The sequence below is a fragment of the Ambystoma mexicanum genome, chromosome 4q, assembly GCF_040938575.1.
Source record: "Ambystoma mexicanum isolate Mex_15411 chromosome 4q, UKY_AmexF1_1, whole genome shotgun sequence".
NCBI lineage: Eukaryota > Metazoa > Chordata > Amphibia > Caudata > Ambystomatidae > Ambystoma > Ambystoma mexicanum.
This window is the reverse complement of record NC_090928.1, coordinates 328,751,045-328,778,397: the sequence shown is the minus strand read 5'-3', so window position 1 is coordinate 328,778,397 and position 27,353 is coordinate 328,751,045. Positions and strand designations below refer to the sequence as shown.

Sequence of the window (27,353 nt, the reverse complement as noted above, 5' to 3'; positions counted from 1 at the left end):
TAGAGCAGTGGTCTTCAAACTTTTTTGGCCTGGGCTAACCTGTGCAGAATTTGGGCAGGCCGCCCCCCCCTCCAAATGCCAAATGGACAGTATGTATTACATGCCGTTACCGCACCCTACTCCCAGTATAGTCTCTGGGCTCCCCCACCTGCTCCCATCAAAGTCGTTGGGCTCCCTCCTCCCACTCCTACCCAGTCCCTGGGCTCTCCCTACCCCATCACACACCCTGGGCTCTCCCCACCCTGCTCCCACCACTATCCCATGTTTCCTTCCCATCCTGCTCCCACCACAATCCCTGGGCTCCCCCATCCCGTTCCCAACAGTCCAAGGGACAGTGGCGGCTGGTGAATTTTGTAAGTGGAGGGGAATAACTATGTCCCCCAGAAATGCCATAGCGACCGAGCGCAGTGAGGGAGCCCGAATCAATCAAGGGTGGTTCGGGGGGTTTTCCTCCCGTGAATTTCTTTTAAATAAATGGGTTAAAGTGTTGCATTGTAGAGCATATTTTTAAAAGAAAATGGGTAAATAGCCAAAAAGTTTGCAATTGGTGCTGAGGGTACCAGGGGGCAGGCATTACATTTTTTACAGGACATCTATGATAGAAATCCAGTCAAAAAATACTATCCCTGTCACCTGGGCTCCACAGCGCCTCAGAAGGAAAGCTGATATTGGCAGGTAGGTAGGGGGATTGTGCAAAAATGCCTTTGTTGTACAACCCCCTCCTTCCCCCCTCTATCCACCAATTGCCAAAATCAGCTCAATGGACCAAAAAAACACACACACACACATTCATAAAGCAATCACTATCATTCACACGAGCACCCATCACCATACACTCACTCATAACGCAAGCATACAAACATCCATAAACATGTTTATATAAAAAATAAAAAATTAACAAACGTGCCTTCTGCATTGGCCTGCATGTGGGTGCTGAAACACCCTGCTCCAGGCTGCTCTGTCCGCATGTGAGAGGAGGTGCAGGAGCTCCCCCTCACACATACAGACATGCAGTGCCCCAGCCAGCATTTCCAATGAACTATGCAATGCTGGCAAAGCAAAACGCCCAAGTCTTGCATGACTCAGTGTGCATGTGCCGGTGTGGAACTGAACTGAACTGTCAAAGGGAAATAGTGTTACCATTACCATTTGACAGTTCAGCCAGCCCAGGAGAACTCCCTCAGCTGGGAAAAGAAGCTGAGGGAGTGCTCATTGTTTCACTGGGCTAGCTTCTGAGCTCATCAATAATGGGTGAGGGGCCACTGGGTGGGCGCCCCCTCGCCATTACGGATGAGCCGCCAGGCTCTGACTGGCCTATAGGGCAATAGGTCAATGCCTGTACCAAAAATGTAAAATGCTAGTGTGGGCCAGTCAAATGGGCCACCTTTTTGGCCAATGTGGGCCAGTTTGATGAGTCACTTCACTATGCAGTTAATAATTTTGACCATTGTTGCTGAATAAATATTCTTTAAGTACTATTCAAACAGTCTGTGACTAAAGGAATGAACAACTGCAGGCCAATTTTTCATTGGTTCCTGAGACAGTTTCAAGTTTCAGCCTACCATGTGAACAGCCCCTGTCCATTTCTTCCAATATAAAAATAAAAATGTGTTGGTTTTTTTTACATTTCCTTCAAGGCTCTCACAGCCCCCCAGGGATGCAGCTGCAGCCCCCTGTGGGGGCGTGCCCCACAGTGTGAATAGTGCTGCCCTAGAGGAACTCAATAAATTAATCTAAGAGATTGCAAAACAGTATCTCAAAATGGTCTACTCAGGCTGAAGAAGCCTATCCAGAAGAAATGAGTAATTCCCCTTGTCTTTTGTTATTTTTGTCTCAGTGGTAGGGACACAGCAGCTTAGCTTTGGGACGGAGGACAGACTATTTACTTTGGACATCAAAACAGATGACTAGTTAGTAGGTTAGTAAGATGCACCTTAGTTAGTTTGTCTAGGCAGTGAAATCCATAGATTAGGGATAGTGAGGCCTGTTTCAGTCTTTTTTTAAATAAAAGAGTTTCAAGAATACCAAAAACTGGCTTGTCTCCTCCTGACCGGCCACAGAGTCCAGAAAGCAATGGGACACCAGCCTTTCCTTATTCCTGCTGCCGGAACAAGCTCCACAATTCCCTTCATCAGTTCCAGAGTGATTTCTTGGGGAAGGAGCAGTTCTGGGGGAGGCAAAGGCGACGTGGGTTTTTGGGAGGCCTGCTACCTGAAGGACCAATCAGTCTGAAGTTATGTCCTGTCAATCCAATTCTAAGAGTCGAGTAATGCCCCCCAAAAGTATAGGAAATATGACATGATCTGGAATTTGTAATGCGCCTATACACAAGTGTTTTAAGGCGCGAGGAGACTGATGTTGGCCAACAAGATCAGATTAACAAAAATTGATACCAGATGGCGTTGAAGCACAAACTTCAGAGTTTGAGGAAACTTAGAAATTCTTGGAAATGCTATACGTGTTTACATTCATCTCTTGTCTAGAAGAAGCAGTGCCTTCTCTAGCCCAGGCATCCCTAAGTATCTAGAGCTGGCTATCTAGGTTCTGCCTCGCTGTCAGTGAGGGTTTAAAGGCAACTGCCTTATCTGTCTGACATCCCTTTAGCACTTCATAGGCTGGACCTTGTGAAGGCATCATGAAGGACAGAGACAACAGATTCCAATAAATTATCAATTTTATTAACTTAAATGTCAGGATGGAGAAAGGCCTAACTTGCCCTATGCCAAGGTGGGATTTCCCAACCTAAATAAAACTAAGGAAAGTCAGAGTCAAAGAGTTAAATTTAGGAATATGTATGTGTCCAAAACCTAGGCCTGCCCTCACAACTATAATTTATACAATGTGTAGGGATAGCAGCAACTAAAAAGAAAACCGTGTTCAACACAAAGTCCTGAGCTTCTTCTAGCTCCCAGCTTTCTTTCAGCTCCCTTCCCCAAGTAGAAAACAGTTCAACAAATCTCAGAATCCCCTTTTTAGAGTTAGAATACAATAGTTCAGAGGAGTGGTTCAGCTGAGTGGTGCTGTCTCGCTGTGGTGCTGCTCCCTGGCGCTTTTCTACAGGAGTCTGTGTGCCTTTCCTGGAACCTTGCTGCCTTTGTGCTGCCTTGGCCCGCCTCGCCTGGCTCCGCCTCCTAGTTGCAGCTGACGCCTTATCTTCAGCGCGCGCGTTCAGAGGAGTGGTTCAGCTGAGTGGTGCTGTCTCGCTGTCTAGCTTTCGAGCTTTCAGCGAGGCATTATTTTGGGCGTTTTTGTTTTGTTTGTTTTACGAATTGTTTCTGCTGCTGTTTGTGTACAGCGAGGTTTTGTGTGTTTCCTCTGTTCGCCGAGTGGGCTACAGATTGAACCACTATGCAGGCTAGACTGCCAACTTTGACTATGGGGATGCCCCCAGCTCTCCAACCTGGGGGCTCAAATCCTTCTCGCAATGTTTTGTTAGATAATGCACAACTATCAAAAAAAAATAAACTGCCAGCACTATCACGCTGCTCAACGCCGGTTTTGAGCCGTGGTCGTAATGGCAGCAAAGTTTGTTTTAGAGGTCCATCATTGCCTGATATTCGGCCCTTTTGTAAAGAAACAACTTTGCTTGATAATTTGCGAGTTCCCTTAGCTTCACAAGCCACATGTGCGCCGTGTTTAACTTCAAAGGATAGATTACCTCTACCCTACACTAAAGTGGCTACTGAAGCGCGGGGCCAAACTCCTGTTTCTCTAAATCCTTCGACTTGTGGTAGTCTTGTGTCCTGTATTTCCTTGTCCGACAGCATGTTACTCCACAATTTACCGCTTTCATCTGCGGCAGTGATTGAAGCCGCGTCGGCTGCCTATGTGCCTGCGGAAGCTGCAGTTATCAATTTGGATTTGAATCCATCAGGCTTTTCCCAACAACTTTTGCCTGAGAAATCCTGTCTAAACTTGTCACGCTCTCCAGTCATGTTTTCAGAGATTGATCTCAACTGTTCTGAAATTGAAGCTTCATACCTTGCACCGACACCACGACGTAGCGCAGCACCACTAGGTCCTTCTGGCAAAGTGGATGAGGAAGCTATGACCAATAATATGGTCAATCTTACTTTATCTGCCATGCATGTCTCACTACAAACGTTATCCACACTTTTTGACTCAGCGATTAACAATATGTGTGATCACTCTCAAAAGTTGGATAAGATTTAGCCTGGCAAGAGCATGCTACTTCACTGTTACAGCAAACACATTCTCATGTTCCTGGGCTAATTGATGCAAGTGATCGCCCACTGGCTCTTACAGCATCATTAGGTATTCAAACCTCGTTTGAGGTACAATTAGTAACATGTTCTAACCAAGTCCATCCTTCTTTATTACCTGCAGTGCCACTCATTGAAGGCATTATTTTGGATAACACAGCCACGGCGCCTGCTCTTTCAACCAATTCAGTTGCCCCCCCCACCCAATACTGGAATTCTAGCTCCCCCAAGTGTTCCTTATAATATTTTCACTCCAATTGCCTCATGTGCTGGCCCCTCAACCCTTGCAAAGTCTCAGTGTAAAAAATCCAAAAACCTTCCAGCCACAAAAACAGATAACTCTTCAAAAATGAAAAGCTTCTTTCGTCAACTTCATCTTCCCAAAAAAAGTGCTCTTATTGCTTCCTCTGCTGTGGCAAAGAAATATCACCAAATGTCTATAGTACGTACTCCAGCATCCAATGCTGAGGCTTCCTCCATCATTCCTCCTCATGCTCCGCTAACTGAAATGGGCAATACCCCCCAACCCTCCATACTGCCTTCCAAAGGGCCTCCCACAGGCGTTAGTGACACCATCTTGCCTGTGGATCTCCATGGGCAGGAAATTCGTCATGCTGTTGATGCTTACATGTCTGGCAATGTTCACCTTGGCCAAAAACTATCTCTTCCTACTCAGTCATCTTTAACTAAATGCCCTTTGAGAACAACACACCTGCCATCACCAACAACGGCCTGCATAACGGCTCCTGCCGCCGGCTCACTTGTACGCCCTCCCAAAGGGCCTTCCACAGGCGTTAGTGACACTATCTTGCCTGTGGACTTCCATCGGCAGGAAATTCGTTATGCTGTTGATGCTTACATGTCTGGCCATGCTCACCTTGGCCAAAAATTATTTCTTCCTATTCAGTCTCCCTTAACTAAATGTCCTTTGAGCAAAACCCACCTGCCACCACCAACAACGGCCTCCATAACGGCTCCTTCCGCCGGCTCTCTTGCTCGCCCTCCCATGATAGATGCCGAGCCCCTGCCTCCCTCAGACTTACAAGCACCCGCTGGCTTTTCCAGACGTTCACTGTTAGCGGAAATTGCCCCGGAATTGCTTGAATTACTGCAAGCTGTCTGTCAAAAGGAGTCCAAACCATCTGCCATAAATGCACCAGTTTCTTCGGCGTTGAGTAAAGGATCCTCGGTCTCCAGGCCTACCCCTAAGTGTCCAGCCAATTTTTGCCTACAATTAAAATGCAGGCCACTTCCGTGTCCTCAATATGTCTTAAATCGCGGTTCAATCTTGAACATTTTTTCTGATGTTCCTGCTCTAGAAAATATTAACTCACTTGTCGACATAGCTTTAGTTGACTTTTTTGACAAGCATAACATGCACTCGGTTCGATTATGGATGCAATCACGAGTCATTCAGAATGCAATATGGGCAGCACGGAGACAACTATGTGATTTGGGCTTTGAGATTTCTTTGGAAGCGGCTGAGGACTCCTCTTCTCTCCAACAGCAGTTGTCAAGTAGGTCAGCTTTCCATCGTAACCATAGACCCCAATCTCAGGAGCCGAGAAGTCCACGTTCTGCTCTTGATCCACTTGTCCAGCACTAACTAGTCCAAGTTGTGGAGCCTAGTTATTTCACTGTTATTAGCTGGAACACAAGGGGGCATTCGCAGTTACTGAACAATGATTCCAGCTTTTTGTCAAAATGTAAATTAATTTTATTGCAGGAAACATGGCTTACTGTTGATCCTATTATTTGGGATGCCCATGATGTACTCACCATAGTGGCTCATCAAGGTCATAGTGGCCGTCCCTTTGGTGGGTTATTGACCGCAATCCAAGCTGATAGTTACTCTAGTCTCTCTCCCTGGGCGTCTCCTAATGCCTTCATTCAAATGTCGATATTGATATTGTCATCAACATCATATGCCATTATTAACATCTATTGGAATCCGGTGGGGATCACGGACAAATGCTTCCTTAGAGCCCTGTGTGATATACTGTCTCTAACCTTATTGGATGGTTCTGTTCACAAATTATTAATTGCGGGAGATTTTAATTTGGACTGCGTTCATTCCAACAGCAGAACCAATTCATCTTGCATAAAAAAATGGGAACAATTTGCCAAACACCATGATCTCAATAGGCTTAATGGAGCATTTTCTTTCGATATCCCTCCAGTTTCAACCTGGTCTAGGGGCTCTTCTCATCTATTATTGATTATATGTACACAAATGTCATCTTATTTTGTGATGTGTTGGATTTTGAAATTGTGCACTCGGATTTGAGTGATCATAAGCAAGTAACTGCTGTTTTGCAATATTGTGATAATTCCATTTTGCGCAGAGATAATATTGCTAAGTGTCAATTTAAGGTCAATAACGCGGGTAATAGACTCAGAGGGACGGAGCAAGCCCTAATCTCCCTTCATGGTTGTTTATCAGTGTCAAATTCCACTACTTCAAGTGTCTGCTACTCTGACATGCTTCATCTTTTTCAGCCTCTTGCGTCTAGTTCTCTGTCTAAGCGTACATATTCTATTCCACCTCTACATGTTTTTGACAGAGAAACTAGAGATCGCAAACGCCTCTTTCATCAGCAGAAAAGAGCAGCATTGAAACTTCCCATTAACACTCAGAATAAGCATCTTATTAATCTCAAAACTAAATACAAAAATTGGGTCAGAGCAAGACGTGCCAAACTTTATCACCTTGATAGCCAACTTCTATTGGCTGCAGTTCAGAGCAAAAATATTGCTAGAGTGTGGTCCCATCTTAACCAAGCTACAACTGGATCGCAAGTTGTTAAACAAGCCAATGAAGTCTCCGAATTTGCTTGGATTGCCTATTTTTCTGATTTATACAAAGTGGCTGATGGCAGTATTGCCCTAGCCTCCACTTATGCCCTGAATACATTTCACCTAGACTTTGATGTAGATGATATTTTAATGGTCATCAAAAAAGCTAGTCGATCAGGTGCCTGTGGTCCGGATGGCTTGTCCAACAACATGCTTAAAGCCCACCCGGAAGTGTGGGGGCGCATTTTGTTTTCTATCTTCACCCTCACCATGAAATCACAAAAACTGCCCCAAACTTGGACCCATTCAATCGTCGTCCCCATTTACAAAAAGGGGAACAGGAAAGATCCGTGCAGCTACCGGCCGATAGCACTATTAGATACCCCTGGGAAGATTTTCTCTCGACTGATTCCGAGAGACTTTCAAAAGTGGACGTCAGAAGTCCACCTCAATGATCCATTTCAATCAGGCTTTGTGGCAGGTTTAGGCACCACTCCCAATATAATCACTCTCAATATGCTTCTCTCTGATCATGCGGCCCGTAAACAGACCTTATACTTGGCTTTCGTTGACTTTAAGGTTGCATTCGATTCAATTGATCGTAGCCTACTCTATCATAAATTGGTCAATCGGAAATGTCCACCTTCCTTGGTATCCCTAATAGTACTCCTTCACACGAACACCTTTATGCAAGTTCGCCTTAATTTAGGTGGGGACTTGACTGCAAAATTCCAGACGTTCAGAGGGTTGAAGCAGGGGTGCATTTTAGCCTCCTCAATCTTCAATTTTTTCATACACGACTTGGGCCTTAATCTAAGCAAGATTTTAAGTGACCCTCCCAGTTTGGGCCTGCACAGAATTCCTTATGTGATTTTTATTCCTATGCTGATGATTTGATCCTCATTTCAAAAACTCATTCTGGTCTCCAAAAATTATTGGATGGCCTAGAGTCATATGTGGATCTAAATCATCTACAAATCAATACTTTCAAAACTCAATCAATGATTTGTAAAAGTCATTCAGGCACCAAAATCAAACCCTTCATTCGGCGACTACATAATGTCTCTCTAGCTCAGGTACCCAGCTACAAATATTTGGGTACTATAGTGGCTGATATGCCCACAACTCTTGAGCTTGATTTAGCAACCACTGGCAAATTACGATCTTTAGTCGCCCAAACAAAGATTCTTATGGGCAAATTTGGCAAGTTCACTGTCAGACATGTATTAACATTCTATCTCCAGAAGGTGCTCCCGATTTTGACCTATGGATCGGAAGCACTCTCCACCAGACCCATTGAGTGGTGGGATAAATTGGAATCATCCTTCTGGAAACAGGTTTTGCGTTTGCCCGTGTGCACTCCTTTGCCTCTAGTTCGTTTTGAATTGGGATCTCTTTCCATGGCTTCCTTTGTCATCTGGAAGTACTGTGCTTTTTTTCGGAAGTGTCTCTTGTCTTTGAACAATTTAGATATCCTGGGAAAGGTGGCAAGTCATCTACTTATGCGAAATGAGACATTCTCGAGAAAATGGTGCGTGTTCGCTATGAATGCACTGTCCGACGCATCTGTGGATTTAGACTTACTTTTATCAAATGAAAATCGAGCCAAACAGAAAATATATCATCATGATTGGATTACAACCCAAAATAAATGCTTAATGATTATTTGGCCAAATTTCCTTGTTCAAAGACTCGCCAGAAATTTCTTCGTTTTCGTTTAAATCTCTGGCCGACTCTCGACGTTCTGGCCAGAAGGAAACAAATTGGAGAGGCTGAGATTTGGTGTCGATTTTGTAAGAATGTTAACCAAAAAGAAACATTAGAACATTGTTTGGTGCATTGCCCTAATTTGGTCTCCATTCGGGCAAAATGTTTTGGAAAGTTCTTTGAAGAGCAAAATGTTAACATACAAAAAAACATGTGGCAATGCATTTTCTCATCCGTCTCATTGGGTGTTAAGATAGCAACTGTACAGTTTTTGGATGCAATTTTTTTTATGATCTACATTTGTAAGTTTCTCTTGATTCTGTATTTCCTTTCTTGTCTTATTAATGCTGAATTTTAATGTTCTGATTTTTGCTTTCTACCTATCGCATTTGTATTTTTCTTTTTATTTAACTGTTTAAAAAAAAAAAAGGATTGTAATAACTAATTCATTGTTCTTGACATTTTGCATATTGAAAGGTTGATTTTATCAACCATAAAATAAAAAAATAAAAATATATCTTCAGGTCTCAGGGTCTCCTTCCCCAAATAGGACTTGGGTTGCCCTTCCCCAAATTCCAAGTCACATAATTCAAACAACCTTGAAGTGAAATGTTCCTTGTCAGAACTCATGGTTCCTTTCCACAAGCTCCAAGTGCAACACTTCAAAAAGAAACACAAAAATGTCCTCGTCTTCCACAATATAGTTAAATATTGTTTTTAAGTACAGTTTGGATAATTTTGTAGCTTTCACGCATGTTGAAAATGTCACTGTATATCAAGCTTCAGGATCCTTTGGTTGCCTGTTCCTTTAACATTCTATTTCAGCATACTGTGGCTGGTTTAGAATTATATTCATTTTAGCTCTTCAATGTGTGATGGTTTGCATGGATTTCAACTTCTCCTCTTTTGGCCTTCATCTGGTTAGTAGCACCGTTTTAATTCGGTATTCAGTAATTAAATCTTTATCTTAGGGTTCATTTCCCCTTCATTTTATGCTTCAACAATTGCTTGTTTCACTTTAAATGAATAGTTCAATGTTTGGAGACCTTCAAAAACATGTTTCTTGCCATATGCGATTACTCCGATGCAAAGTATTTCAAGAAATGCTTAAGTTTCCACACGCGCACCGGATTTCTCAATTACCAGAAACTCACTGGTCGCTTCGAATATTGGTTCTACAGCACAGATCACACAGCCTTCTTCCTTTGGTGTCGGGGGTACAGTGCCTGCACACCAGACACTCTGGGGGTGGTTCTCCACCAACGGGGAATGAGCATGTTGAATGGAAAGGAAAGGGGCAGGTTCCCAGGACGGCTTCCTTCACCTTTCCCAGTCTGCTACACGGAGGCCTCACTCCCATGCTATGTTAGAGGGTCCTCTGCTTCCTGCACCGGCCTCCTGGTCGTTCTACTGTTGTTCCCCCTTTTCCACTGGGTTGAGCTCCATTTATACACCTGCAGTACTTTAACAGGCTACAGGTGTGGATTATTCAGCCTTGCCTCACCACAATGAAAGGGACATGCCTGACCTTTACCACTCTTAGCAGGCATCTTCCTCATCCCAGTACTACAGTGGTAAAAGAGCAGTCTTCATTGCTCTAACTTGCCTTTTCTTCGTCCCAGTACTGTCAAGTGTCAATGGTGGGAAATGAGGGGAGCCGATTTAAAATAGCCCATAAAGGTTGAGGAAGATTTGGTTTGGTTGTGACTTGGAAAAGGGGGATATCATGTCTTGCCCAAGGGCACCCACCTCGCAGTCCCTGAGGACCCTCCACCCAGGTGATCCACTCTCACTTCTCCACCCCCAGGGTCGGGATCCAACAAAGATGGCCTTTCCCTGGCCACCTGCGTAGCGGATCGAAGGCGTCAAGGAGTGAGAATAGCCTCAGGTTTCTCACAACCTACACTGCCGTTGAGGTTAGTTCTCAGGGGTGTTCCTTCTAGATACTGAAGCCCCACGGTCTCTTTCCCCGCATGCCCGAATGTTCCTCTTCCAATCTCTCGCCACTATTCTATCCTCCTCCCACTAGGAAAGAGCCTGGGATTGAGAACTCAACTATGCCTTCTCTCCTGGTACTTCATCCTTCTCACCCACTGATTTCTCCCTCTACACTGTACCATCCAATGTTACTCTTCTTCAACTCTTCCCTCTCCACCTCACGCCTGCACTCCCCCCCCTCCACTCCTACCCTCCCCACTGCACTCCTGATCTGTTTAGATCAGGATCAGGCTGAGGTGTTGTGCTTGCTGCGGTGCGTGGCGGTCGTGGGAGAGTGGATGGACCATAATTGGCTCAAATTGACACTACTACTTGTGTTTTCCAGAGTTAAGGCAGTGCCCCCATAGCCTGCTGCTTATTTGCCACCTTTTGTGTATTTAAAATAGTTTTTCCCTCCGTGTGCAGTCCAGTGTTGTTCCACCTCCCGCTTCCTGATCTCAGCCCTGTTCGCTCCTCCCTCCCTACACCCTCCTCTGATTGGGCCATTGCTCGAGCCCTTCTCAGCAAAGCTCCAGGCCCTGCGCTCCCGCAGGCCCAGCACTTCTCATGTTTTCCAGGGGTAAGGCAATACTCCCGATAGCCTCCTGCTCATTTGCCACCTTAGCTGTATTTTAAATTGTTTTGCGCTCCGTGCGTGGTGCAGTGTTGCTCCCCCTTCCTGATATCAGCCCTGTTCCCTCCTACTTCCCCATGCCCCTCCTCTGATTGGGCCGTTGCTTGAGCCCTTCTCAGTGGGGCTCCAGGCCCTGCGCTCGTGCAGGCCCAGCACTTCTCATGTTTTCCAGGGGTAACGCAGTACCCCCATAGCCTGCTGCTTATTTGCCAACTTTGCTGTCTTTTAAATTGTTGTGCGCTCCGTGCGCGGTGCAGTGTTTCTCCCTCTCCCTGATCTCAGCCCTGTTCCCTCCTCTCTCCCCCCTCCCCCCTCCTCTGATTGGTCAGTAGACACTCTTAAAACATCCTCCCAGGGCAGCCCATCTGCCTGTGCAGCCCTTCGGCTAAGGGCCCAAGGCAAGGGGCGGCTCAAAAAGTGGTGGCTCAAAACCGTGTCTGCAAGTGTCAGCAGGGGAAGTAGCCACCCACTAACAACCCAGCCTAAAGTGCCACCTACCCCCTCAATCTTCATCCACATATATAAGCAAACTTCCCCGTTGCCCCCTACAACCCAGTCTCTCCTGAACTATAAGCCCAAGGTACAGAACCAGCAGTGCTCCCAACAAGTTCCCATGGGTGCTGTAGCAAGCTCTGCCTATTTCCCCAAGTTCCAGTCAACCTGTTACCTGCTGGCCTCCTACTCATCTAGGTGGTTACCAAGGCATAATTCCACCCGCTACCAGCAGTAGCAGCTCGCAACAGTATCCAGACGTGCAAAACGAGAAACAGACTGCCGTCTACCAGCAACAATGGACAAGGTAGGCACAATCACTGGTACTAATAACCACAATAACATTCACCCACCTTACACCTCCAACGCTTGCAATCATTACACCAAAGCTGCACATCTATCACACGCTGTAGGAAATCCGCTGTGAACACAAACTATTTAAAAACATTGTATTGTGAAACCTAGGCCTTTCCCCCACTATACAGGATTCTCAAATCTAGGTGCGTTCTCCCTTATCTACCTATTGAACTGTTGAAAACTAGGCCTTTCTCCCACTATACAGGATTCTCAAATCTAGGCGTGTTCTCCCTTATCTGCCTATTGTGAGGCCACTACCAGATAGTCCATCTGGGGGTGCTACTCACCAGGAAGATCTCATGGGAGGGGAAACCCCATTTGGGACCAGTGACAACCACAACAGGAGAACACAGTATTTCCACCAATGCAATGACCCTAAACCCCCTTCCCACAGTTACCCAACTTTAACCGGGACGCCAAGGAGAAGAGGAGAGAGCCAGAGGGTGGTCCAGCACACCAGGACCACACAACCCGTGAGTGAACTAGACTGCTGGGCGCCCCGGAGACCCATGAGGTGTGGGAGCTGAAAGCCACGCTTGCCCAGAATGAAGGATTGCTTAGCCGCGCAGAGCAGGGGAAGCTCTGAGAAGGCACCGGAGTCTCCCAAATGAGCCTAGAGACCGCCAGTGAGTTGACAACCGTGCAGCCTGCAGAAAGAGGTACACTGGTAGTCGGGAAAAATGGTGGTGGCTCAAGCAAGTTGAGGGACAATTTGGAAAAAAGTGTCTGGGACCAAAATACAAGTAAAGGGAAGAAAAGAAGTACACTGAGCTGTACTACAGCATGGCAGGAGAGTGAACTAAGTCTTGGGAAAGCCAAACTAAGGTCGGATTTGTGAGTGTGGGACTTGCAACCACATGAAAAGAACTGGGACTTGTTGAGCAATTCTTACAGTGCTTGGCAGGTTAGTGAACCAGGCCTGTATCTCCCACCACAGTCTGGGAAGCCCACAGGTCAATCCTTTTCGCTGCAGTACCTGGTGAGAGGAAACCAGGTCTGCCCGCCAGGGTTAGGACCCATCACGGCCTGGGAAGCCTCCAGGCTACTCTTCTTCGGAGAAGTGCCTGGTGAGAAGGAACCAGGGCTGCCAACCAGCGTCTGGGAACCCAGAGAACCGTATTACAGCCTGAGAAAAGCTGGGAGAAGGGAGACATTCCCCCACCAATTGTGGAGTTGAAGCGGAAGCCTGAGAAAAGTTGGGGAAGTAGGACATTCCCCCCAACAGCTGGGGAGTAGCTGAGACCACACAGGGAACAGTACAAAGCTAGCTACTGCCCTTTTCCAGGGGAAGGGAGTCATCCCTCAAGACTAAGAAGACATCACTGCGATTTAGTTATATTAGTGTGTTGGGGACATATTTAGGATTTTGACGCTTTGTTAGGACTCCGGTCAGGCCGTCCCACTCCAAATTGGACTCCCCGTTATGGCTATTCGATTTCTTGGCTGTTAGATATTCCTTTTCATCCATCTCCCGGTGAGCAGCGTTTGGAGGAACGAAATGGTAACACAAGTTTAGCGTTGCCCAATATGGCCACCAAGTAGGATACATTCAGATCTGGACGTACTGGTCTAATGGACACCGGGGGAAGACTATGCTCTACCACGCGCACAAAACAAATGGGTCTTCTAGCCCACGGTGACTCGCAACTGCTAGATACAACGATCCGACCATTCCTCTTTGACCAATACCCAGATTAGGTATTTAGCCAGGTAAGACAGGAGTGGCTACTGCCACATTTCATGTAATTTGGTTTCTTATTTCATTATTTGTATTATTATCTGCTGATCTCTTCCTACTCTCTCTTCCTCCTCCACCCTGCGTCCCTTCCCCCTACCGCTCTTTCCAACTGCTCGGTCCTTTCCACTGGAACCGCCTCCCCCTCTCTATCCGCTCTATTCCCTCCTACCCTACCTTCCGCACCTCTCTAAAATCTTATCTCTTCCATTCACCTCCCAAACCCTTCCACTCTACTCCCTCCTACCCTACCCTACCCTACTTCCAGCATCTCTAATTCTTATTGCTTCCATTCTTCTCCCTTTCACTGTTTGCTTCCTCTCTTACGTCTGCTTTTACCACTACTCATACCTCTTACTCCCTCTCACACCTTGAACCCTTTTTACTGTCACCAATCCTCCTCAATATGTAAATTGATTCTTGTACTGTTTTCTGGTTTGATTCAATTTGTTATTTAATGCGTGTTGTATCTTGCTTGTTCCTCTTGTAAAGCGTTTTGGATTAAAACGCTACATAAATTTAATGAAATACAAAAATCCAAATTATACTTGTTTTCATGTCCTACGCTCATTCTGCTTTGGTGCACCGATATTTCATTTACTCAGTGGAGTTTGCCATTTGAGATCTCAGTATACACCTTCTACTATATATGCAATCCTCTGATCATTTTTTGTTAAAACAGTGATGCCATTATGGAGTGCTTTGCTAATGCATATCATTCAACTCCTACCGTTGCATTACTTCAGTTCTCTGTAATACAGCTCCTCCAAAAAGAGAGGAGTACTCTGGTGCTATAACAAGACAATACCTCAATGGATTAGTTCAAGAAAGACACAAGGTGATCACAGGTAATCCTGTTACTGTTCTCTCATGATCAGAACTCTGAGTACTTTATTGTATAAAAACACAATTAGTCTGGTTACTAAACCCTTCCTTGTTGTCACCCCACATAGCTCCTGTGTTGGTGATCCGGATTGGGGTTAAGAAAAGGGACGCAATCAATAAGTCACGCCTGCCGGGTTTAGTTGTTGCTATCTTGAGCCACTATCCAATGGGCAGTGAGTAACCCTGACAGAGGTGGACACTGCTCTGCATCCACAAATGGGAATCCGGACACACTGGACATTGGGACATTTTACTTCAGACATTCTGACACTAGTTATTTCAGTTGAGGCAGGGAAACCCCTCTTAGAGTTAGGTCAAGATAGGGTATTCTTTTCCTTTTAGATATCTTCTAATACAAGTTTAAAGCCAAAACTATGACCCCCTCCATGTCAGTCTTATTTCTGCACTCTTACAGTTGGTGTGCACAATGCATCCGTGTGTTTGGCAGCAAGAGCATGCAAGTTATTGATCACGACAATGCTGTCTTATAATGTTTGTGAAACATCATACAATTTGCAACACTGAGAATTTTGGAAAAGAATTGTGATGTGGATTCATCAATGTGATTTACAGTGACCATACATGACTAGCTTGTGTTCATAGCTTCATATACATTATTTAAAGTGATGCCATAGATTGAGGCCACAAAATAAAAGTGCTTTACACTAGGAATGCTGGGATTTATTATACAATCAGCTTCATGAAATGATTTACACTGGAAATTGTGGGATATTATATTGTGGGCAAAGCTGCATAACAATGACTTGCAAAGGGATTGCTGGCATATGTTCCGAACTCAAACATCATGAAAATGTTGTCAAATGCTCTAGTGTACTGTTGACATGTTTTTTTCATGCATTACCTTAAAAAACGAATTGAAAATGGTATGACTTTTTAACAAAAGGTTCTAAACACAAAATATGCTGTTAAATGCACCATTGGAACAGATTAAAAAAATTGTCTTGGGAGAAACACCCAATTTCCCCTCCATCACTTAAGGCTCTCTTGTTTTGCTTGCTCTAATTTATGGAAGATGTTAATTCCCTCTACTAAAGATATTCATTTACAATTCCGGTGCCCCATCAGGAGCCACAGATGACCTGGCACCAAAAGCTACCTCCCCTACTGCCATGTGCAATGTAACGCTACCGCATGTGCACAATGGCGGTTCGAACATTTGGATGCCAGGCGCCACTTGTCTTGTTTCTATGTTAAGTGTAAGATGTCAAATTTGATTCAAAACCTTACATCTTTCACCTAGTGCAGTCAGCATCACGTTGCTGCAACAGCATGGTCATCTATCATTAGGCGTGAGTGAATAATAATAATAATAATAATTAGGCATTTATATTGCACTACGAACCCTCAGGTCTCTGAGCACTGCTTATTATTACCCACGGTGTGTGGTGCTCATTTATCGACCTCGGAAGGATGAAAGGCTGAGTTTGGCCCTGCCGGGATTCGAACCTGCGTTAACAGGCTCTGCACGGATGTCAAAGCGAGCGCTCTACTCGCTGTGCCACTTGAGTCTTAGAGCTTTGAGGGACCGGGGTGGCTTGCTGGGGGGCCCCATTATATTGTGTTATGTCACAGCATATGAGTTACACACACACCTTCTCCAGATGCACTTTCTAGATTTCAAGTCTGCCCTGGTGGTTGACTGCTTCCAAGAAGTGAATGGAATGCTCTTTTGTAGGCAAAGGGCCACGGTTCAAAGACGAGAGGACTCTATCCTTCACACCCTAGCTTCATTCCACCCTAGAGAAAACTGCCAATTCTTTTCATTAATAGGCACTATTTAGCCTTTCATTAAGAGGCGCCTTCTCTCCTACCTACGGAAATTAACATTTGGGGACTTTCTGGTAAGCAAATCATGACTTATTCTTTGACACAAGGTGCATTTGCTTCCTAGTGCTTCGAGATCGACAGCATGTTGGAAGGCACTGAACAAATGTTTTACTACAAAAGTCTACATGGAAAACATGCATGGGAGAGTAGACCCATTAGTAGGTGAAACACATGGAGGCTTGGGGTCATGCATCAATTAAATCAAAATAGATGATTCGATTGTCATTGCAAAATAATGAATAAGAATGCACACACTAATAAGGCTGTATACTCACAACTTGAATAAAATGGGAATGTGGGACCGGAGAGGGTCTCAAGTGTAAACATAGTTGGTAATGGTGGAAAGATCATGTTTCACCTTTTCATTACTATTTCTTTGATTAATTGTGTGGTTGTCCACTACTTATATGACTGCCCATTATATCTAACCACTTCAAGCTTGAACAGTTGACTTGAGTTTTAAGTACCTCTATTTGATCAAATCTTTGCATGAGTAATCCTCACAATCTCATTTTTATAGTGCTCTCTCCCCGCACATTTTCTCATTTTTTGTTTTTACAATATACAGTTGAGCTTCTAAAATATAATATTTTCTCCAGAGCAAGCTGGCTGGCCATTATGTGCAAGCAGAAATGATGGATTAGCAGCACAACATTAACTATCACAATACGCTGTGAAGGAGCAGGAAGAGTAAGGTCAATTAAAACCATCCTTCATTCTTTGAATAGTTCCTTCTGGGAATTGGTGGTTTAGGAAATCCTATTTCTCTACAAATCTCCCTTTGACCTCATTTTTTATGATAAACTGCGAGGGCAAGGCTATATGTCCGTTCATCTTCCATGTGATACTGGCATCTCTACTGATGCTCAAGATTCCATGTTTTTCTGAGAGACTTCAAATCAGAAGATAAAGGTCGGTTTCACAGAGGTTTCCGTAAGTAAATATGGGTAAAAAAAGAGCAGTATTCATGATACAAACATTAAAGTTGTTACATATGCAATCTAGATTATCCACACGTCATGTACAGGACAATTCAATACAGACCTTAACCCTTAAGTTCTAGTGGGCTTAAGGGGGTAATATTTAGTAGAGTAAAGGGTGCCATCAATTCTTATGTGGTAAAAGGATGAACGCATGAACCTTTCAGATCGTGGGCAAGGAGAACTATAGATTATCTGGGCATCACGATTAAAGAAGATCGAGTAAAACTTAAAATCTCCAGGAAATCCTTCAGGGTGAAAACATTACAAATCACCAGCTATTTATAAAGTGTATTATCGATCTGTGACTTTCCTGGTCCATGTAACTACTTGAATCTTCCCTCTCCTCAATCCTTTATTTTACTTCATTGGGATTTGAAAGGCAATATTTGCAAATGCAGTCGCTCAGTAGGGATTGGTCTGGTCACATATCATTGCTTATGTGCAGTATTTCTGGTAGAAACACTCACCTTTCAGCTCAATAAATGCCAGTGCAAGCATGTCAAGCCTTAGGACACATTGCCTCGGTGTGTCATTAGGGTCACCCATGTCACCGTCAGCACCAACACCATTCCACTGCTGCTCAGTAAATCAGGAGCTTACAGAGTTGGAAATACTACTGTAAACATTGATCCTTGTTCTGGGTGGTAAATGCTTTCATGCCCCATAAGTAAAGTAAATTGGAATACAAAAATGTCACAACCTATTTTGAGGCGGAACTGCACCTGCAGGTGACCAGGGGCGAAAAGGGCAATATGCACCAAATAAAGGATTAGGGCACGAGCAGCGTCGGCACAAAAATACCTTTAATAAAAAGGTACGAATAACAAATAATCGTGGAGGAAGCTGCTGCCTAAACTGCAGGCTCTGAAAGGGATGCCTCAGTGAATGGCTTAAAGAATTCTTTCTCCGTTGATGGGGAATTGGACTTGTTGCTCCAAACAAGCATGCCCAATAGGTCATGGACAAGCAGGTGAAATACTTAAGCTGTTGCACTGTTGCTGCTCTGTCACCGTACCTTGAACCACTCAAATGTAAACAGTGTGACTATTTAGAAAAAAACACATTACAGTACAAGTGGGAAGAATGTCTGAGGCTGTCATGAAGTCTTCTCGCATTTGACATGCTCAGTACAATAAAGTGCAATTAAAAGAAATAGAAAGTACGTTTGGGTTGAACCACAGGTCAATGCACTGGAAAAAATAAGCATCTTTCGGGATCAACAATCATGCAGTCACTGCTAGATTTAAGAGGGGAGAGGGGAATGGAAAAGAGCCAGAATCAGTAGATCAGGATCAGTGAAGATTTAAATACCTACATCAGGTTCCAAGGTGACACAGCGCTGAAATGCTCTGGCAGCCCCCTCGTAGCCCTCTAGAGCTATGTAGGCACATCCCAGGGAGAACCACACTCCCAGCTGAAAGGAAACAAACACAAGGATGTGTCATGTATGCATTTACATTTTGCAGTTACAAACTTCATCAATGTTGATGCCACTGGGGGCTTGCCAATTAAACCCCTCGCGCCCTCCCCGCCCGTTTCTAGCGTAGATAGCATATGCAAAAATGTTGCATGCTTCTAGTATTAAAGTATTTTTTTAACATAATGCAACATTTTGAGATACACATGAACTTATAAAGCACGATCTCAAAATGGACACCTATATCCATGTCAAATTACCCAATAGATAATTATATGTCATATTGAATACAATAGTAGTACACTCTTAAATTCTCTGTCCACATTCGACCAAACAAAGTGCAGAGAACTAGTTGTGATGTGTTCCTGGGGGCTGTGGGACCAGGCTGCCATTTGAGGTTCATGATAGGGCCAGAAATGAGAATACATTCCATGCCACATTCTGTGGCCATCAAAGTTAGCCACAGAATGTGGCTACCGATATTTTGGGCTATGTCCATAGGCTGCACACAAACATTTGCACCACGGATTGCAGAACAAGAGGTTGCAATCCCGCGGGTGTTACCTTTTGTGCCCGGCCCTCTTCCCTTTCCTTGTCAGGGTCCCCACCACCCTAAAACCACAGCTGCTATGCAGCACCCTCTGCCCCCCTCCAGCCGCACCCTCCCCCACTTACCTGCAGCGGGCTTGTGCCCTGGACTCCAGGCTTCCCTGCTCAGGCTCACAATCTGCAGAGCGTGGCGCTGGAAGCTGGGACACAGCACAGCATGCTTTCATGCACGTCCTTTTGTGCCCCAAGCTTCCGGCGCCGCACTCCACAGACTGCGAACGGATAATTTCTCATCTCCATTAATTAAAATAGAAAAGCAAGCCCTAAGATAGTACCGGTAACAGTGTAATATAACTATGTACAGAACTTCAGCTTCCAGTTGGTATTGGGCCAAATCTTGGCCAAAAAAATGCTATTTGGCCCTGGCCAAATACTTATTTGTTATTCAGCTCCAGCTGAATACTTTGTCTTCTCACTTGATATTAGGGAAAAAAATCATAGAGGCAAAGAGTGCATATTGAAAAAAAGTGAAAGGATTTAACAAATTGTCTTAGGCCATTCTTCATTACGGAGACTTGCATGCAGGAGTTTGTGTGTTGGAGAGAAAGGATTAGTGACAGATGAGCAAGGTTTCAGAACAGGTTATGGAGACCATTATGGCTGGGGAAAATCAGTTATATGTCAGCTAAATGATTGAAGACCCTCCTGAGTGAGCAACTTTTTACAGAACAATCTATTTGAGCAGTGACCATCCCCAATTGAGGGGGCTCTCATATTTCTGACTAATACCGAAAGACTAGGGACTTTTACCTAATGTAATCAAGGTTAATCCTGTTGTGGATCATTTTCTCCCTGTGCCTATCGAGAAAAAGGTTAATCTCTCTGATGATGCCTAACAATGCCGAAACATGTGTGTGGGGTTGCTGTTGGGCCCCTAGTTCAGAGAATTGCCTAGCATTTCGGTGATAAACCACTCTAGTTGGTGGGGCCAGAAGATTGGGATCCAAATCGATATTCTTCCTCTGATCAGGGACATTAGGCTAACACGTGATTGTAGATCCTCCCGAGTGGGCACCTTCCCACACAAAAGGCTAATGAAGCCACTTTAATCATTAGCAGAGCGGCTGTCGCATTTATTGTCTGTGTCAGTAACATGCCCTCCACGCCCCTTACAGGTCTCATATCTTGGGAACTCTCTCCAGGTCCATGGGAGCCAATCTGCCTTGGTAGGTGTGAGGACAATACATGGGACCTAGTCTGAGATCCATGCTTTGGTGAAACTGCGGGGAGGGTTAAGGAGAGGTTTATTTGTCAGAAGGAGCTGAACCCTTACTGACCGACCGCGACATAGCCGAGGGCTTCGCAGCCTACTATACGGAGCTTTACAGGCCGCCCACATCGCCGATCAATAGATCGGTACTAGATGACATAGCCCTCCCCACGCTAAGCGCTGAACAACAGGCTCTAGTTGAGAAAGATATCACAGAGGAGGAACTGATAGCGGCCATGCCGGAACTCCAGACGGGAAAGACACCAGGGCCAAATGGCTTCCCGATTGAGATGTGGCGTAAACTCGGTACAAATGAAATTGCCCCCCACCTACTGCGAATGTTCCTACAGTGCAAGGAGAGAGGACGCCTACCGGCGGACCTCCGCAAAGCCACGTTAATAGTGATTCCTAAAGCAGACAAACCGCCAGACCTCTGTAGCTCATATCGACCAATCTCACTTATCAATAGTGAGACCAAAATACTAGCAAAAGTACTGGCCAACCGCTTACAAAAGGTCATCACAACACTAATTCACCCCCCGACCTGTGCGGATTTATGCCGAAACGGTCGACCCGCATGAACATTCATAGGCTACACACTGTAATAGAGAATGCACACACCACCCGAGGCCCCCTGGCTGTACTAGCGATTGACTTCGAAAAGGCTTTCGACTCGGTGTACTGGGAGGCAATTTCGGAAAAAATGGGCTGGATGGGGTTTGGTCCCCAGTTTCTGAGCTGGGTGCAACTCCTATATGAATCCCCCGAGGCACAAATGAGAGTGAATGGGTGGCCATCGCACACCTTTAAGCTCGGGAAGGGAACTAGACAGGGATGCCCATTATCCGCCATGATATTTGCCCTGGCTGTGGAACCACTACCAGAGGCCTGGTGTGGTATCCAGTAGGAAGACGGGCGTGAGGATAGGGTCTCCCTGTACGCGGATGACTTGCTTCTTTACTTAAAAGACCCACACCAAGCCTGCTCCACGATTGTAGCCATACGGGACAGCTACAGTACTTTCAGCGGGCTAAGAGTAAACTGGCCCAAATCAATACTGTTCCCAATAGGCACCACAACTTTTATACCACCAGCCAAATGTCCCTTCCACTTAGAAACCGAGCAGTTTAAATACCTTGGCATACAAATTACTAACGACCTGAGCAGGTACGTGGCCAACAATATCCACCCGATAACAACCAGATTCATAGAAGATGCTAGACACTGGGTCTCCCTCCCATTGACCCTACTGGGAAGGGCAGCATTGTTCAAAATGATGGCTCTTCCGCGCTTCCTATACATTCTACAAAATGCCCCACTACACATCCCGGCAAAAGAATTTAAAAAGACAACACACTGAGGAAGCTCCTCTGGAATAACGGACATCCACGTATTGCGCTGGGTACTCTGCAACGCTCCATTTGGGAAGGAGGGATAGGGCTCCCCCGCCTACAGTCCTATTACTGGGCTAGTCAAATGGCAGTGGTCAACGACTTGCTGCACGGGGACACCACGTTGCCACACAATAGACTGGGGAGTGCCAGAGAACGCGCTAGACCTCAAACTGAACTCCTTTACAAAGCGATTCGTAACTCTGCCCCACAATCTATGCTATCACACATTGCCCGAGTATGGACAGACGCGCACAAGTTCCTGGGATGGGAGGGGAAGATCACTCCACTACAGCCTCTGTGGAACAACAGGAATCTACCCGAGGTAAACAAGCTGCCGAGATGGGGTACATGGTCACAACGTGATATCAGTACGGTGGGCGATATCGTAGAAGGGGGCAAATTGGTGTCCTTTGAAACCCTAGAGTCCAGATTTCACCTCCCAGGCACTGAACGGTTCCACTATGCGCAGATGCAACATGCCCTACAAGCCCACCTCCCGGCACGTGAAGACATGGCCGAAAGCACTCCCCTCGAAAGAAACCTAGTATAGGCAAACAGAGGCCAAAGTAACGTCCACCATGTATAATGTCATCACTTCCTTTGCCACCACTGAACTAACCAGCCTAAAGGGCAAATGGGAAAGAGACTTAGGACTCATACAACCAGAGGACTGGGTGGGGGCCCTCATGTACCCTCGGGAGGTGGCCATTTCGGCCAGACTTGTCCAACTGAAAATTCTGCATAGGATTTACTACCCCAGGGTGGCATTATATCGCTGGGGGAAAACATCCGACCCACACTGTCTTCGATGCAAGAGGGAGGAGGGAACCTTCTTTCACATGCTATGGGACTGCAACCATATACGACAATACTGGCAAAAATGTTGCGATGAACTCTAACGGGTACTGGGGAGAACGATACACAGAGACCCAAAGCTACTCCTGCTCGGGATAGACGAGGAGGGAGAGGCATCTAAATATGAGAAGTTTCTTTTATCGACGACCTCGGCAATTATTAAAAGGAACATTGCACAACTATGGGGTTCGGAAACTACGCCACAGTACGAACAATGGGTGACGGACGTCAACATATGCATTGCGATGGAAAGGAGTGTATATGCAGCCAGGGGATGCCCGAGGAAAGCAGATAAGATATGGAACAAATGGGAGGAAGCCCAGTGACTGCACCAACCTGAGCAATGGATGGTGGGGCACAATGTGCAAAAGTACTCTAATCTGGCATGTAGCGTGAGAAACAACGGACACTGCAAGACCCTTTTCTCTTTTTTTTCTCCTTTTCTTCTCTCTTCTTTTCCTTCTCGTTTTCTTTTTACCTGACCAGGGACTATTCCACTGGTCGTACAGGTTGTATGTTTATAAGAAGAATGTATGTTTTATGATGTTAAATCGGAAAATACAATAAAATGTGTTATCAAAAAAAAAGAAGGTTTATTTGGATGTTTTGAAATTGCAAGACTTTTCAACAGGCAGAGGTCTCTTTTAGGTTAACAGTAGCTGAAAAGTCACAGTGAATGTAACTTTTTTGATCTGGTTCCCAGAAAAGGGCGGTTGAAAAATGGTTTTATCTGCCACAAACAAATTTCACTTATGCATACCTCTAAAGCATTCGGTACATTTTTGGAAACCAATTGTTAAAGAAATGCATTGAATGCTTCTGAGTTATAAATCAAATGACCATTGTTTTGGAGGCAGATAAAATAATGTCAACCTGTTTGGGAGGGAGGGAACGGGGGGGGGGGGGGAGTTATCCACATATGGAGAAAAGTATCTACAAAGAAAACATGCAAGTGCCAGTTAAAATATTAGGCCCTAAAGAATATGAAATTGCTCAAAGTTACTAGCAAACAATTTTCTCAACTTCTCCCTTTGACCGTCACTCAAAATTACTAATGGCAGCCATGATCAATGGCACATTGTAGTTCATGTTTAATTATATCAAAACCTATGAAATAGGTCTTCTGTGTTAATTTTTGTTAAGACTACAGTGATGTGAATTTCCACTATTACTTTCAACGTGAATATTCAGAGAAAGGATTCAAGTTAAACATATTATGAAAAATAAAAGGCTTTTTCTTAGAAAAATCCAAGCATAATAAGAATACACCAATGAAAAATATGCCCTTTATTAAAACATTGAATGAAAAAAGTCTGTTAACTTTTTTTAAAAAAAGATATGAAATGTTTCATGCTTGGTCTGTCAAATTCAAAGAGGTTAAGACAGTTTCCAAAAGATGGATAGTCTACATCAAATGGTGACTACATATCTTAAATCTTAAAGCCGAAAGCGCGCTTCGAGCAAGCCCTTCTGTGCCCGGTCCGGGCTTGGTTGGTGTATAGATACTTTTAAGCCCGGTGCAGGGCCATCTCTGATGCGCAGCGCCCTATCATCTATGGCTCCTCGTGGGACCAACTTGCCTGCTGGCTTTATAGTATTACCAGTGCCGGCTAACATTATTCCGGCAGCTGGCCTTCAATGTGGTCTGCTAAACGCCCGTACTTTGGTGGCACATGCCATGTACTGTTACGACTTGGTGTCTACCTAAAGGCCTGATATCCTTTTTCTTATGGAGACCTGGCTGCGGGATACCTCGGGCCGTGCTTTTGTCCAAGCCCATCCTCCCAACTATAAATCGGCTCATGCAGATCGATCTCTCCCCACCCTGATGGTGGAGTGGCTGTTATTCATAAGAATATTTACAAAACCACATGTAATATACCAGTTCTCTCGCTTAAGATGGAGTATATGCTGGTTCGTATTTCTGTCTCTCCTACCCCGACGCACACTATCTTAGTAGTGTACCGCCCTCCTGTTGCGGACGCTGCATTCTGCATTGATTTCCCTCAATTGGTATCTGAACTTTTAATCAAATATCCCAATCTTTAGGTGGTCGGAGATTTCAATTGATTGCACAACTGACACACTAACTGGGAAATATTTTAGATTTTATTTGTGCTCCCAAACGAGTTGTCTCTGTATTTTTTCTTGTGTGAAGTGACCATTTTCTGATCTCTTTTTCTGTCTCACAACCGGACCACCCTCAAACGGTGACTAAATACGCGTCCTGCAGACGCACTTGGCGTAAAGTGACCAACCATGAATTAATGGCGTCTCTTCAACTGCAGCTCACTCTAGGTGGCCCCTGCTCCCTTAGCACACTGGAAGCAGCTTATTCTACTGTGGCTGATCAGTTGGCCCCTCATTGACTAGGTAAAGCAAAACTCCACCATGACTGAGCCTTGGTTCTCAGATGAACTTAGGGAAAACAAACTGGGCTGTAGACAGGCTCAGAGGAAATGGAGATCGGACTACTCACCTGAAGCCAAACTCATCTTTCGTCATTCTCTGACAAGCTATCAAAAAGCAATTATTGCTGCTAAAAAGTCCTATTTTAGTAAAAGGGTAGAAAGTGCTATTTACAAACCTAAGGCCCTGTTCGAACTTGTCCAGGACTTTTCCTCAACGACGAAGACTGGCTCTCTGGTAACTCCTTCACAGGATTTATGCAACCGACTTTTTTTATCTCTAAGATTCAGACTATTAGGAATGAGAATAGAGCTGTGGCCGCCCCCACACCTGCTGTTTCGCGCTCTTTCGTGCTGTCTGCCCCGTCCACCACATGGTCTTCCTTTCCCCCGTTTTCTGATGAAGACATACTTTCAGCAATTCAACATCTTAAATCAGCCTCCCCGGCCAACGCGTTTTCTGATGAAGACATACTTTCAGCAATTCAACGTCTTAAATCAGCCTCCCCGGCCTACGCCAATCCTCTAACCCTACTCAAAGAGATCTCAGGAGACCTGATCTCTCACATTTCCACCGCTATCAATACGTAATTCGAAGAAGGCATTATTCCCAACATACTTTGGTGCTCCCACTGCTGAAAAAGCCATCTCTGGACTCTGCAGTGCTGGCATATTTTCGTACAATTTCTCTTTTACCCTTTTCTATGAAGGTTTTAGAGGCCCTGGTATTCCCTCTTTCATCCTTTCTAGAATCGTCCGTGTTCTTTGATGCCTTCCAGTCCGGGTTTCGGCCTGGGAGGGGGACTGAATCTGTTCTTAATTCTGTCATGGACGATCTTCCTCGTCTGGTGGATAAGGGTGGGGTGGGAGCAGTATTACTGTTAGATCTGTCTGCTGCTTTTGATACAGTTGATCACCCCCCCCACCTTGATCTCCCGGCTGTCGGACGCTCGTATTGCTGGCCAGGTCTTGGACTGGTTTTCTGCTTTTTTGGCAGAGTGCTCGCAGTCAGTGTCACTCTCCCCTTTTCTCTCCAAATCTGTACTTCTCTCATGCGGGTTCCCTCAGACATCCGCGCTCTCTCCTATTTTATTCAATAAATACATTAGACCTCTTCTTCTCATTTTCTCTAACGGATTTAGATACTAATCTTATGTGGACTATACGCAGATTCTGGTCCGCCTGGCCCTTACCTGTTCAGACACTACGGCTTGGCTGAGGAGATGCCTTGAGGACTTGGGTGCATGGATGACGGCCAACTGGCTAAAGCTCAATGCCAATAATATGGAGGAACCTCCTGCCCTCTTTCCATTTGGACATCAGAGTTCTGGCCTTCTTCCCTGGGCCCGTTCCCCCTGCCTGCCGCCTCAGTATAAAATATGGGGGTAATAAGGTCATCTTCTCTATCCACTGCAAAGCAAGTGTCGGCTGTGTGTAAATCTGGACATTTCAAGCTTCGCACTTTACGTAAAGTGCTCCCTTTTGTCCCTGTCAAATATCACAGCCCACTGGTGGCCGCACTGGTGCTCAGCTCAACCGATTACTGCAACTCACTTTATTTTGAACAGCCTCAGTATCTTACCAATCGGCTTCAGCTGCTCCAAAATGCTGCTGCCAGATCTGTGTAGCACCCCCCGTTTCCAGCACACATGACCCCGGTTCTCAGACAGCTCCAATGGCGCCCCATTGAAAAGAGGATCCTCTTCAAGTCCTTGTGTATTGTTCACCGGGTGTTCTACAAGTTAGGAGCAGAATATATCCAGGAAAAGTTTCCACAGTATGTTCCGGCTCGTTCCCTGTGCTCCCAGTCTTCGTTTTTGCTA

General features: G+C 45.1%; 1 protein-coding gene across 1 annotated transcript in view; it reads right to left on the bottom strand.

Moving 5' to 3' along the window:
* Nucleotides 1–27,353, bottom strand: part of TTC27 (tetratricopeptide repeat domain 27) — a 1,783,878-nt gene that overhangs the window by 199,102 nt on the left and 1,557,423 nt on the right. The window contains exon 14 of the mRNA XM_069607906.1: nt 18,953–19,051. Within this exon, the coding sequence (XP_069464007.1) occupies nt 18,953–19,051 (99 nt within the window). The remainder of the gene's footprint in view (nt 1–18,952; nt 19,052–27,353) is intronic.